The sequence below is a fragment of the Pseudopodoces humilis genome, chromosome 6 (genome assembly GCF_049639895.1).
Source record: "Pseudopodoces humilis isolate 2021_Gansu_Grassland_sample_001 chromosome 6, ASM4963989v1, whole genome shotgun sequence".
Taxonomy (NCBI): Eukaryota; Metazoa; Chordata; class Aves; order Passeriformes; family Paridae; genus Pseudopodoces; species Pseudopodoces humilis.
Window position 1 is genome coordinate 14,093,339 of NC_142205.1, and position 14,919 is coordinate 14,108,257.

At 36.0% G+C, this 14,919-nt stretch overlaps 1 protein-coding gene across 2 annotated transcripts in view; it reads right to left on the reverse strand.

Moving 5' to 3' along the window:
• Window positions 1–14,919, reverse strand: part of RAB28 (RAB28, member RAS oncogene family) — a 63,165-nt gene that overhangs the window by 33,947 nt on the left and 14,299 nt on the right. For both annotated transcript variants that reach the window (XM_088056580.1, XM_005517833.3), the window contains exon 4: window positions 7,587–7,716. In XM_088056580.1, the coding sequence (XP_087912706.1) occupies window positions 7,587–7,716 (130 nt within the window). The remainder of the gene's footprint in view (window positions 1–7,586; window positions 7,717–14,919) is intronic.

The window sequence follows — 14,919 nt, forward strand, 5'->3', positions numbered from 1 at the left end:
TAAATTTCTCTTCCACATTTTCTGCCCATTCAGAGTATTAAATATATTCAACTACTACATGCATTTCACTTGTAGCTGCAGAGCACACATAAACACAGAACAACTCTTACTATATTTATAAGTGACTCTGAAACTCTGAAGCTTTAAAAAAATATTAGTTTATTAACTTATCTAGCTTTTAAATAGAAAATAATGCTACAATAGCATTTGTCTTTTTCTCTATTTTGTCCAAAATCCTAGTAGTAATGCCCTATTCACACTCAAAATTTGGTTATCCTCTCTCATCAACTTCCTTCAATAATAATATATGAGAATATATTTCCACAGTAGCTAATGGAGACATTCCTACAAATCAATGTGCTGCAGTGATACAGGAATAAAAGCTTACTTCACTGTAATGATGCTTCCAGACTTCCCTCAAGTCAGGTGGTTACTTGCAGTTAATGATCTGTGACATACCACACAAGTAGTCCTAAAAAGACTTATTATCCACTGCATGTGCAACAATATTTGCTTTATGGATGGCTAAATGAATGAAGACATTCAATGTAACTGTAAAAGTAAAATCAAAAGAAAACTTACAAGTAACATGTTTTCTTTGAGTAAAAGAGCTGTGAACATTTTCCATTAATACTTAACCTTTTGCTGGAGCAGTGCAACCACATATAATGCTTGAATCCATAAAGCCCAAGAGCTGCTCAGGGTTAACACTGATTAACTACCCCCAATCAAATGTTATAACTTTTAAAAATTTCAGAGAGTTTGCCTCCACTAATGAAATTAAAATTGCATTTATGTCAGGTGGCAAACATAGGACTGGCAAAGAAAAGAAATTCTGCCCTGTTTTAAAAACAGGTAATTTTTTTCAATCCAATAAAACAGACATGAATTTGACTGGGTTTTAAAACTGTATATTATGCTCCACTGACTTCTATTAATATACTAATAGAAAAGAATAGCAAATTAACCTAAAATAAACTTCAATCCAACAGCACAGTATCTCCCATGACTCTCAGACTGAGCAGACATTCACACATTTTCTGTTTATAATTTTTTTCATTTACTAGACTCAGCTTTTGTCCACCATATGTCCACCGTAGATTAACTATTCCCTTAGGTACAATTAAGGGCTTTCCATTTGTTGTAAGAAGACCTATGTATGAAGGACGCAGCCAGCAAAAACATTTCTACCTAAACCAAAAACAGAAGCACATTCAGCCTGAACTATAGTTTATGCAGCATCTTTTTTATTGGGCGTATGTCTACATCACTAAATAAACCACAGACAAAATCCAAGGAAACAAGAGATCTCTCAGCATTTCATTTGTGTATTATTATAAAAATATGATACATATACTGTTCTAACCTTTGTATTTAAACGGTTTACTTCTATTTGCATTTTTCAATGACATCTCTACAGATTTTTCTCAATTTAAGCATAACTGCTAGGGAATGAGAATACATTATTTACTGGCATTTCTGCAGCACTGGTGTTTGAGTTCCAACTACACTAACAACTGTCTACCAGGTCCTTGAACTTGGTTGTGGTTCTTGGTTAGTGATAGCAGGCAAAACTCAAGTGCTCAAAAAACCTCAAGTGAAGCCTCAAGATTTTACATGTAGGAAGAAGAAAACAGTTTTTTCATTGTTACTAAAATTAAAAAATTGTATCATAAGAACTGTTTATTAGTTGGAATAGTTCATGACTATTCTCACTTTCTTGTTTTTAGCACTGTATGACCCAAATGAGAAAACATTATTTCCTGCAAATAGTTTACACAGATCTAAATTTCCCTGGTTCAAATGAATGCAAATTCATTGATTTTCATAGAACTACACCAGCCCTGTTAGCAGGGCTCTGTCTAGCTGTACAAATCTCAAACTCAGACAAGCAGTACAACAGTAACATATCTTCTATGTGCAAGTTCTGTATATTGCTCAGCTTCTACTATGCAATGAACCCTATACTGCAGCAGAAAAAGCAAGCTCACTACTAACTAATATTATCTGGACTTAATACAGGCATTTGATAAGGATTATTAATTACCTTTTGAGCAGCATGAGAGAAAGGATTCACCATCTAAAAATACAGTGTATACATGCTTCAATAATGGCTACCACACTAAGAAAATCCACAAGTCTAAAAATTTGCCTTTAACCATGTTACGTTATCAGCTTCTGTGTCCACTGCCTTCTCATCCTAGAGATCATTTTGTGAAGGATTCTGAAAGAAGGCTCAGTGTAAAACATGGGCTGATTTGCAACCCTTTGCAACAGACACATTTATCACAGCAAGTCACATGAAGACTGGAGCCGAAATGGAATACATACGCACAGATCCTTTCTTTCCTGCCAGGTGTTTTCCCTTCAGACAATACAATATGGCAAGGTAAATACTACACAAGAGCAATAAAGCTTCCTTCTTTTGTTCTGTATAATGTTCTGTAAATTCAAATCTTTTCCAAAGACTAGCACTTGAGGTTCAAACTCTAATCACAGTTTAGCACACTTGTCCACATGGCACTTTAACAGACAATTAAATAGATCTTTTCAGCATGGATGGTACCCAGCATTATTAATGTTAAGCTAAGCATGATTTAGGATCAAAATCTTGCAAGACAGATACTTTCTCAGACAAGCAAGGTAATTTTTGCACTCAAAAATGTGTGTGCTTCTAGGTTGCTCCCACTGCTGAAGTAATACAGAGCACATTGAGACATGGGTTGGAAATATATTATTATGGTGGATAAAAGATCACTTTCACCTCTGGTTTTCCCTTCCATTAATTTAAGTTTCTTGTTAAAAGTTATTTTTAATAAAGTTACCTGGCCATTGAAACAAATAAATCCACAAGACTGCAATTTTCTATTAACCATACAAGCTGGTTGAGACAAATATTCTATACATATTTTTTAAAGCAGAGTATCATTTTACATTTATTCAAATGAGTTTGTAAATTGACTGTAGCACAGGACAAGGTTTTCTTTTTAAGGGAGTCTCTACATGTAAGTAGTTTACCCTCCAATTCCAAGAGCATGTGTAAGGCTCAGGTGACCAGACCTGCTGTCAGGCATACAGGAACTTTAGTTTAATCAGGCATAAGACTCTAAAGAACAGGGGTCTTTGCATCAACTCCTCAACACTTGTCTTCATTACAGGTGAAGGACCTTAAAAGGGTAAGCCCATGGGAAGCAAGAACAGAAAACAAGAGGAGGTTGGGAGAGACAAGAGAATGAATGCATAGCTCTGAATTTAAATAAAACAGATTATCAAAGTGAGCATTAATGAAGAAATTCTCTGAGTACAACGAGGGAGATTAAGTATATAATGCAGCAACAGAGCCAAAAAGCAGACTGAGCAAGATCCATGACCAGCCAGATTCACACTAATACACAGGACACCAAATGTTAATTTGTATCTGGGCTGGAAAATGTTTCTTTCTGTGCTCAGATAAGATAGGTAAAAACATTTTATGTTGTATGTAAGGGCAAGTTAAAGGGTACACTAAAATGTAACCTTTAAACTTCACAATGTAACAGCATACCACTTCCTGTTCAGAGATAGCACTCCAAGATCAATTAATCATGGCTAAGAGGAACAAACGGTCAACATTCTTAATTAGTGTTGATGCATTTTCCTCTGTGCCCTCATCTGTCATGAAGATTGTTTAAAAATCTGAGTTATTAGTCTTTATTGAGGAGTGGATCTGGTTAATATCTCTAAGAACAGAAATCATTCATCTAGCCACTATACACCAGTACCTGATAATTCCTACCCCCTCTATAAGCTACAGATAACCACCGCCCTAAGACCATCTTGGTAGCTATAAATCAAAATGAGTATAGCTCCCATGCAACCTGGGTTAATTTTTGTTTACAATATATCCACTGAAAATGCTGGTATGACACCTGAGGAGACTCCTTATAGATTAGTGCAAAAGAAAATATATAAGGGAGTCAAGGCAGAAAGGAAGAAAACATATCAATCATACGAAACATGGTAAACTCTCTAATTCACACTTAATGACTAGAAGATCCATTGTGATCACTGAACTTTATCAATACCTAACTTAAGTAAAGATTCTAAGTGCACAAAACACAATTCATTCACTTGATAACTATAGTTTCATTTATACCACACAAATCAAAGTATTTGACAGCCACATATATACAAAAGTTTTGAGATACTGCATCAAAACTCTAAAACAAAAGCTAAAATTAACAGTAAGGTTTACTCCCCAATTAGCAGTGCAAAGCAAATGTGTAGGACAGGCTATGGAAAAAAAGAAAAAGGGTACAGGAAGGAAAAAAGAATGAAAACTGAAACTAAGCACACAGAAGGAACCCAGCTTCAATAAAGTACTGGTTTTACAACGGAAATCTGCATCTCTGAAGCTCTTGCTCTCCCAATAATTTTTAATAAATTAGTGGGCAATGACAGTCTTTCATTTTAGCTACTACTGAATAACAAAAAAAAAAAAAAAAAAAAAAAAGTCAAACCCACAGAAAATAAAAGAGAGGTGGGAATGTCCAGAATTCCACAATTTAGGTGTCAAGTCATACTGCTCTGCTAATTTCAAATAAATCTCTGATGGATGAGATACCAGCAACTGATTGGAGCTTTTGAAGTACAAATTACATTTCCAAAGTTTCATGAGTAAATTTTAACCTCTTACAATCACAACAGGACATTTTAATAGCTTGACACCACTCTGAAGTTAATTATCATGCTTTAAATAGACACAGCAGCTTACTGTGTTCATACTGCTAATCTACTGCAATACACAATAAACCAGAACAGTGAAAACAAGCACTGATTCATTTAAATCAGCACTGAACAATTTCTTCAAGTTTTATGGAATATTAGAGAAATCCCTGCAAACTTAACATTTAACAGAATGACTACAAATTGATACTAGAAACCACTAATAAATTATCTATAAAACCGCATGACTTAACAGTAGTAAACTGTTAAAGTAGTATATGCACCATATACTGCTATGTATCAAATAATTTGCTTTCAATGACAAAATTACCCAGGGAAATTATCTTCGTTTCATAGAATTCAAGTGACAATTTTCTGTATCATATTGTGTAGAAAAATATTTCTGTTTTCTTCCAAGCTATAGCTTTATTCCTTGAGAGAATCCAGGTATATCTCCCCCAAAAATGGAAAAAATAGGCATGTCTTTCAGATAGTATTAGTAAGAGAAAACAGACAAAGGACAGCCCAAGTAACTAAGCCAAAGTTCCAAAACAGAGGCTGAGCTTCCAAAGTCTTATCAAGGCATCTAAATACTGGCACAAAGCTTTCCAGTTGCTATGAATGAAAATTACTGCATTCTTGGCAAATTTTAAAAGCTTTTATCAGAAAGGAAGTTAGATGTTAGAATAACTTGGCTGTGGATATTGACATTTCTAGTCTTCCAGTGAGCTTACCTGGATATTTTCCTAAAAGACATGTACAGGTCAAAAAAAACCAAGTACAATCCTGCGACAGAAACCACTCACTGGGGTATTTCTCCTGAAGGATGCATGAGGTCAAGTAAGCTCATCAATTCATCAAATGGCTTTTCCTGGCTCTTAACCTGTTATTGCTCTTGCATTGTGTATGAGTGTTTTATCACTTACTAAGTAAAGAAGTTGAACAGAGTGATTCCTCCTTAATAATTTGCTAATACCAGTAGTTTTATCTCTTCATAATATGTGAGCGTCAACACCATTCTTCCATATGAACACCTTTTCTATTTATGTAACAACAGGAGCCTGACTAGAGTTTCCTCTCACAGACTATTAATGTTTTAGTATTGTGGTGAAAGGCCTTCTAGATATTCTTATCCTACTGTAGAATTCAGAAAAAGAATATACTTTCAAAGTCTAATTTTTATCATGCTGTAATAAAAATGAAGCAAAAAAAATCCCTCTGTGAACAGTATCCCCTGCATGCTCAACATGTGCAACAGCAACAAACATCCTTAGCATCACACGAAATCAGTATTTTGCTGCTTTTCTTTATGCATAGCTTCTGAAGGAAAACAAGGCAGCAAGCACAGTTCCTTCAGCTGCTATTTCCATAAAATTAAAGCCCTTTCACTAGTCATTGTCAGCCTTTATCTGAAAATTCACCTAGGAAACCAGATTCTATTTCCAGGTGCTCCCAAGGAAACATTTGGATATTAAAGATTTGCAGGCATGTATATGTGAAAAGCAAACCGGAAATAGAAAGCCTCCAAATCAAAACCAATGTATCATTTTCCACATCTATTGTGCCAGTTCAGCAAAGGAATACTTTTTAATGCTAATGTTACAGTGTATCTTACTGCAAATATGTAAGATTTGCAGAACTCCAGCTAGGAAGTCCAATTTTCGGGCAAAATAGAAACAAGTGAAAAATATTTTTCATTTGAATTTCAACAGAATCTGCATTATTGACTCTGGTCTGCTAGAGTACAACACTGTCAGTGTTACACTTTCAGAAGTGCTGTTTATATATTGTAGCTCTAAGACCTTCTCTGTTTTCTTCACAGGAAATTAGTCTTTCATAATTAATGTCATAAAATGTTACAGCATCACTGTAGCACTACTACAATTAATGATTCTGAATGAAAGTGTTGTCTCGACATTGTTTTCAAATGATTTTAAACAATTCTAACTTGCTGGATAAGGTCCTTTTCTCAGATTTGTTCATGACATGGTCACTGTAACATAGAAACAAATTATTTGGAAAGTGAAAAAAATTAAATCTTTTTCTGTTGTTCAAATAAAAGTGTTAATACTGTTTAGAAATTATATATCTGCTTCTACCACTTTGTTTCTAAAATTTTTATATGTTGCTTTTATCATCTTTAACAGAAAAAGGGATAAGAAAGCCAGGATCAAGACATCAGATATGCTAATAAGGATGTTTGTGTAAGATTTTTTAGCTGGAAATGGGGAAATTTGAAATCCATCTAATTAAGGAACTATCTAAGTGATGATCGTACAAAGTGATATATTTTGGTAGTCAGAAGAAAACCGTTCTGTCACACTTACATGATCATAAATAGGAGGTTAAAAAAAAAATCCCAAAACAACACAAAGTAAGTCACCTGATGCGCACAACCACAGATAACATTAAAAAAAAAATCTGATAAGCAACTCCTAAGTATTATGCCTAACACATAGTGTAATTTTTTAAAACATATCAGTAGTTAATGCAGCAGTCTCTTAACATACAGAACCATGAAATATACCTTTTACTACATGCAGAAATGCTCCCCGATTCTCCATTCCAGACACATGCCATCGCTATATCCTGGGGCCCTAGCAAATTCGAACACAGGCAAGTGATCTCTCTACTCCTGTCTGCTGCTCTCCAAGCAAAAAAGACACAGGGAGAGAGGCTGCAGGCTAGGCAAAGCATGATGCAGCAAGTCCCATAAGATATCCTATCTGCTCAGAGCCAGAATCCTGAAGTACACCCAAATATGTCACAGCAAAAACACATAAGATAGTACTTAGTTGCATTTTGCTAAATACCTTATGTCATTTCTTTAATAGCAAACCACTTCCACAGCTTCAATTAATATGTAAATATTAGTAACTTACTTTTATTTCCAACCAAGGCCACAAGTGGCTGTGTTTCTGATTCTTCATTCACTTTTTTTACCACATTATACCAGTCTTCCAAATTTTCAAAACTCTGGCCATTGGTAATATCATAAACCAAGAGAATACCCTAAATAAAAAGACATGTTTAAAATGTTACAGATTGTAAAAGAACTTAACATGGTTTGCATCAGTCTTAATTATTATTGTCATAAAATAGAGCACTAACAAATAATGGCATCATATCTTTTGAGGGTCAGTTAAAGGAATTATAAATTTCTATACTATACACATTATTACAGTATTTCTCCTGCATTTCATGTGCTCCAAATCCATGTTTGAGAAAAAATAAAGACAACACAGTCAAGAGCACAATTAGTTATATAAGAAATAGTACAAACTGCATATGCTTTCTGATAAACCCAAACCAGCATTTCACACTAATAGGAAGGTAAAAATCACACTGGAGAAGGACTTTTATTTTAACTAATATTAGCTGCAGTTTCAATGTTCCCTTTTCCAGAAAAAAAAAAAAAGGCAGTTCAATTTTGTATCTCTGCACATTGTCATATTTCTGATGTGTTTTGGGGATAAAGGCCAGATTCCATTCCTACAGTGCTGTAGAAGCTGAGTAAGAAGTATTGGCGAGCTTTAAACTTTCAAAAGAGAACCTGAAGACATGGTGAGAACTCAAAAAGGAGTCCCACATATTTCAGGGGGTTTGGGCCAAGCTACATGTGACAACTATTCAAAGCAGACACTGCTGACAATTCCTCAGCATAAATATCCAATATTAGAAAGCACAGCCTATTAACAGTCCAAATGATATCCCCGTCCCCTCCAGAATTTTAAGATCAGCTCTCAGATCTTATTGAGTCTTCTGTCCCTGCTTTCCACTACACCATAATAAAGTCAGTATCTGGTAAATGAGGAATAAAGTCTGAATTGGCTTCAGTCACATTTGCTGTCATGGAGTTCACACCTGGCAAAAAAGCCCTAAATCTGTGCACTGTTTCTCACATGAAATTTTTACAAATATTCTGAAAAAACAATATGATCCATATAAAAATGGCTGGGTCAATGACCTGCTGTCAATAGAAAAGATTTTTCAAGTTCTTTCAGACATTTGTCTGGGCCCAGTTTTGACTCATAGTCAAAAGGAGTGTCTTAGATCATGAAAAAGAATGTACAATTAATAATTTCACATTTGACAACAAACTAGTACAGACTGCAAGACTATTTGAGGAGAGTTTAGATTTTATGATGACAAACAGTATAAAATTAATAGGATGCAATTCAATAAATACCACGACAAGTTCAAAGGAAGCAATAATCAAGTGCAAAATAGGAAGCATCTGGCTTGAAGGAAGTTCCATATAATAGGACCAAGGAGTTACAGCTCACAACTGAATATGTCAAGTATATTTTGCAAATATGACTGGCATAAAACATTCCAGGTGAAATAATGCATCCATCTTTGGACACTTGAATGTCAAAAAAAAGGGTACACTAGAAGAAACCAGTACCAATATCATAAGTTTAGAAATCATGACTGATATGAAAGAAGTGGGAAAAAAATCAAAACTGATTGCTTCAACAAATACATGACTTATGGCAGGCATGATGATGCTGGTACAAGTTTGAAAGTAACAGAAATTCTCTTTTTATATGCTTTTATACATAGTTTGCAGAAGCCACCAAATTGGGAAGACCAGCCAAAGTGCCTGAGGGCAGGGTTACCACAAAGGGCTATGCAAACATGCTCAAGGAATGGGTGAACAGGAACCTTTCAACATTCAACAAGCATAAGTGCAAAGTCCTGCAGCTGGGAGGGAATAAAATACAGGCTGAGGGGAGTAATACATGACCAGCTGGGGGGCAACTGAAAATGACCTGCAGGTCTTGTCAGACAGCAGGCCAAATCCAAGCCAGCAACATTTTCTGGCAGCAAGGATAGCCAACATGATCCTAGGCTGCATTAGCAGAAGTACAGCCACCAGACCAGGGAACTTTTCTACTCAGCACTTGTTGGATCGTATCTAAAAGAATACATCCAGTCAGAACACATCCTTAGGCCCCTCAAGACATCAGAAAAGTGGAGTAACTTCAGCAAAGGGCCAGCAGGATGATCAGAGGCTGGAGCACTTTTTTTATGATGAAGAGATGAACAAACCCAAATTCTTCAGCATGGAGAGGAAGTGGCCCTGGGGGTACCTAAAAGCAGCCTTCCCATGCCCATGAGGAAGCAATGAAGAAGATGAGCCAAGGTCTTCACAGTAGTGCATGACAAGATAAAACTCAGTGGGCATAAGCTGAAATAAGAGAAATTGAAACCATATCTAATGAAAAGCTTTTTCACCATGAGGAAAATAAATCAGGCTGACCAGAGGTTGCTCAGTCTCCATCCTTAGAAGTTTACAAGCAGGAACTTTGTAAATCCTTGAGCAGCCTAGTTCCACCTCTCAGGTGACCCTCCTTAGAGTGTTTTACTACTGCCCTCCTGACATCCTTCCACCCTGAGCTTTCTTACAAATCTGTGATCAATACAACATGCGGGAATAGGTTTAACTCACAGCAAGGGTACATACTAAAAACAAGCAAACAAACAAACAAACAAACAAAAAACCTATTGAGACTATAAGAATAGCAAATCTCTGAAATACACCACCTATAACAGTCACCAACACTGAAAAATTTTTGAAGGTTGCTAAAAGTCATTACACATTGATAGCTTTGCAGAAGGGCAACAGATCCCACTGAGATCTCTCTAACTCCTACTTTCTTATGACAGCAATACAAATCTATCTTGTTTCCTCCAATGTAACCAACTCTTTGGCAAACTTGAGTTTTTGTTTGTTATATTTATATAGTTGCTGTTAATTTCTGAGGAGCAGCTTCCATCAGATCCTTCAAAGGAAATTAAGAATTATGACATCCAACTTTCCCCTTGCTATCTTTCTTTCTTCATCTCAGCTAGCTAAAACTAACTAAAAGCCAGAGAGAAGCTCTGTCCCGCTGTCTGTCCGTGCTGCAGACACCACAGTCCAGGAGCGGGATGTGTGGGAGTGATGTTTTTCCTTAACACAAACTGCGCGCTTCTTCTTCCCCCTCTCTTGCTCTCAAAGCCAGTCTTAAAGGTGCAGAACTTAATATATAACATAAACCAGACGATTGGGGATACCAGTATCATAAAGTCACCCCAGGACAATCAGTCAAATCTAATATTAAACATCCACTTCCAATTTTGGTGCAATTTATTCCTTAATATCTTGCATCTCTAAGTTAATTTCAGTTAATTTCTCCTATTTTTATAGCTACCCAAATGACTGGGCATGTATGTAACTGTCTCACAATCTAGGTTTTGCTCTAGGAAGGACATACTTGTGTTATTAAATGCTCAGTGGAAAAGAAACTCAATGTAAAGGATAGGTATGGAAAAGATTTAAAAAAAAATGCCAGCCATAAAGCTGAAAGTTGTAAATGGGAAAAAGCACACAGCAATGCTTCTTTAACCAGCTGTCAAGTTCTCTCACCAGCTTGCAAAGGAGCAGATTATCTAAACCATCTTCAGCACTAATTAGAGTTAGATGGAGAAAAATATTTAAGTGTGAGTATTTAAGGTTAGCCAACTCTTTCTAACCAATTCTTCAAAATTCTACTCTGCTTCACGTCCTCTAGACAATTGTAGCCTACCTACCCCTTTGGATGAAAGTGGACTTACCATGAAAGGAATCATTTAACATAGTTTGCAACTAGAGTTGACCTAATATCTTTTTGGTCCTTTTCTGTACAATTTGAAACACTGCTTTTAAAGAACATTCTTTTCTTAACCATTTTTTTAGTCTTGTCAATATTTGCCACACTTAAGAAACAACGACGGCAAGTGTAACATCACAGAGATGAAAAAAAAGGCAGCATGTCATCCAGGTCATAAAGAATACTTTCTGCTTAGATTTTCACAACAGCACTCTGCAAGCAATTTAGTGTAATATAGATAATTAATGAAGAATTATTCATAACTCCATGGCTAAAATTCATTTCACCTTTTTTTTTTATTTAACAGAGAAATCCAATAATTACTTTCAATAAAAATACACCATATTTTACATAAATTTACAGTATATGGAGCTCAGACCAAGAAGACAGAATAAACACTGTTGTTTCCCTATTATGTGTGAGGAATTAAGGAGGAAAATTAACACTGGCGTCTTTACACAAATATTTCCCTGCCATGAAAAAGTTTGAAACACATGGTAGACAACATGCCAAGAACAGCACATTGATTCTCTAGTCTTCAGCAACGTGGCAAATAGTCCCTGGTTGCATAATTGCACTCCAGTAAGAGAGACATTTTGCCTACATTAGTGCATATGTGAGTGCTTTTTGTTTTGAAATTATAGAGCATTTTCAAAAATAGGTCACTGGAAACTAAGAATATTGCAGAAATTATTTGCTGCTCCCTGGAGAAGGTAGAGTCTGCAGTACTCTTATTAACAAGCCAATTTATGATGTAGCATATGCCAGATCTTAAAGATAATTTAAACTAGATATGTGTGTAGAGGCAGCAATTACAGGTAAGACATGGGAGTGATTCTGAAAGATTTACCATGCAAACAACACCAATGTTATTTCAAAATTGAACTGCTAGTATAGAAATGTTTTAACCAGGCAATATATTCATACCGATAATCAAAATTTAAGAGGTGTCAAGTCTATGTCAAGATTTGTCACAATAAAAAGAAGCTAGAGAAAACAGTAATTAAAAACTTATGTTTTCTTCTTCATTTATCCACAGCAACCCTCATCCTAGGACTGACTTTTACATCAAGGAACTAAATTGGCTTTCATATTTTCATCATTATTATTATTAAATAAGTCAGGCCAAAATTCTAGAGTACTTCTTTTAGTCACAGAATATTAATTTATTAAAGAGAAACTTAATTGTTGCAGAAATGTGTAGATGAAAACACAGTTTTTTGCAAACTAAAGCAGTTTACAGTCCACATATACTTAACCACTGATGTCTTTGTTAATACTGAGGATGTGGTCACTCAGATACATGTGATTAAGTAGCCATAACTGAATGATTACTTTCTATCAGTACAGCTGTGGCAACTGACAACACAATTACTCTCAGCATCCCTCAATTCTGAGATAAATGTGGTAGTTTTAAACAGCTTTCAGTCAGTGTCAATTATTAGTACCTTTAATTATAAAGATCAAAACTTTTTTCTCTACAGCTTGCAGAGTTCTGCCTCACCAGTGAAATTCAGCTACCAAGATGGGATGCAGCAACTACACTGTTCTAAATGAGCAACATCAGAGAAAAAATGGGCAGGAGGAAAGCAACTATGCCAAGACAGCAAGTGAAATGCAACTTCTCCAACTGCAACCATGAAGCAAATTATGCAAACTCTCACGCTCAATTCTGTCATTCTTATTCTAAAACATGGCACAAGAAATAGGGGATCTAAATCAAAATACGGCATCTCAACAGTAACCTAACCAAAAGATTTATCCTAGAGAATTGTTTCAGCTCTCATTAGAGAGAAGGAAACCTCCAGTGACAAGTTTTTGATACAAAGTATAGATGGATGTTCCACTTACTCTTCCTGATATCCTGGTCAAATTTCAACCAAGATCAGGTGAACTGTAGACCATAACCTTTTCAGTTGCTTTAGATTCTCTAAACTTCTAAAATCCTATGGCCAGCTGGAGATAGAAGTAGGCCTACCATACACATAGATTTCTGAGCACAAAAATAAGAATTCTGCCACTTTTGATTTCTGAATCTCACAATGATCAAATAGACATAAATTAGGCTGTGGGCATCTGCAAGTACTGGATAAATGCATAATCCCTACTGTAGGTATGCTACAAACAATTCCACACATATACCTTAGATCTGAATTATTTAGATTTGAAGAATACAGAGATGAACGCAATTTCAAAAACAGATCAAAATCATCTGCTTTATCTGTATCTGTACAGCTTGTGTATTTTATAAACAAGATATTTAAAATCCCAGCAGCAGCACACATGCTGACCAAGTGCAACAAATCATTGGCACATATGGGTTTTTTGTAGCAACGTTCACTGAAGTTACTTCATTATTTTAAAGGCTTACTTGCACTGGGGAACCTCAAACTGAACACAGTACTCCAAATGTCACCTCAAAAATGTCAGACAGCATGATATTCACTTTCCTTGATTTGACTACTTCATTCTTACTAACACAGCTCAGTACTCAGTTTGCTTTTATTGTTGCAAGAGTGCATTGCAAATTCTTATTCAACTGCTTTTTACCTCAGTAAGACAACCATCCAAGAGCTTTTTCCTCCAAAGCCATTTCACAGAATGACTGAGGTTGGAAGGGACCTCTAGAAGTCATTTGGTTCAATGCTTCTGTTCAAAGCACTGTCACCCTAACCCAACTGCCCAGGACCATGTCCAGATAGCTTTTGAGTGTCTCTTAGGATGGAAATTCTATAACCTTTCTGGTCAACTTGTGCCAGTTCTCAGTCACCCTCACAGTAGAAAACATATTTCCTGGTGTTCAGAAGGAATCCTGTATTTCAGTTTGTGCCCATTGCTCTGGTCCTTTCAATAGACACCACAGAAAAAAAGCCTGGTTCTCTCTTCGTTGCATCCTTCCTGCATGGATGTATACATATTGATTAGCCTTCTATTCTCCAGGCTGAACAGTCATAGCTCTCAGCCTTTCCTCACAGGAGAGATGCTCCAGACCATTAATCAATCACCTTTGTAGCCCTTCACTGCACATTCTCTAGTTGGTTTGCAGCTGCATAGGATCATTCTATACCAGGCACAGGACTTGGCATCTGTAATCAGCCAAACCTCGCAAGGTTTCTGTTGGCCCACTCCTTCAGTTGGTCACAGTCTCTCAGCAGCAGCCCAACCTTCCAGCACAATGACCATTCCTTCCCACTTTGGTGCTATTCATTAACTCACAAACAATATTTTGTTCCATTGTTAAAAGAATTAGCAAAAGACACAACCCCAGTACCAACCCTTAAGAAATAAAACTTCTAATCAGGCATCAGTAAGACATTGATCTATACACCTTTAAATCCATCAGTAAATTTATGGTCTAGTCATTCCACATGTATCTCCACATATTGTAATAATAATATGTCAAAGGCCCTGTTGAAGTGAAGATAAATTACATCCACTGCTCCCCTCTCCACAGAGCTAACCATCTAACCACAGACAACAAGCAAGCTGGCTATGCACATTTTACCCTCACCAACTCCATACTACCTCTTTCTAATTAATTTCTTGTTGTTTTGTTGTCTAGTCACAGGAATTTTTA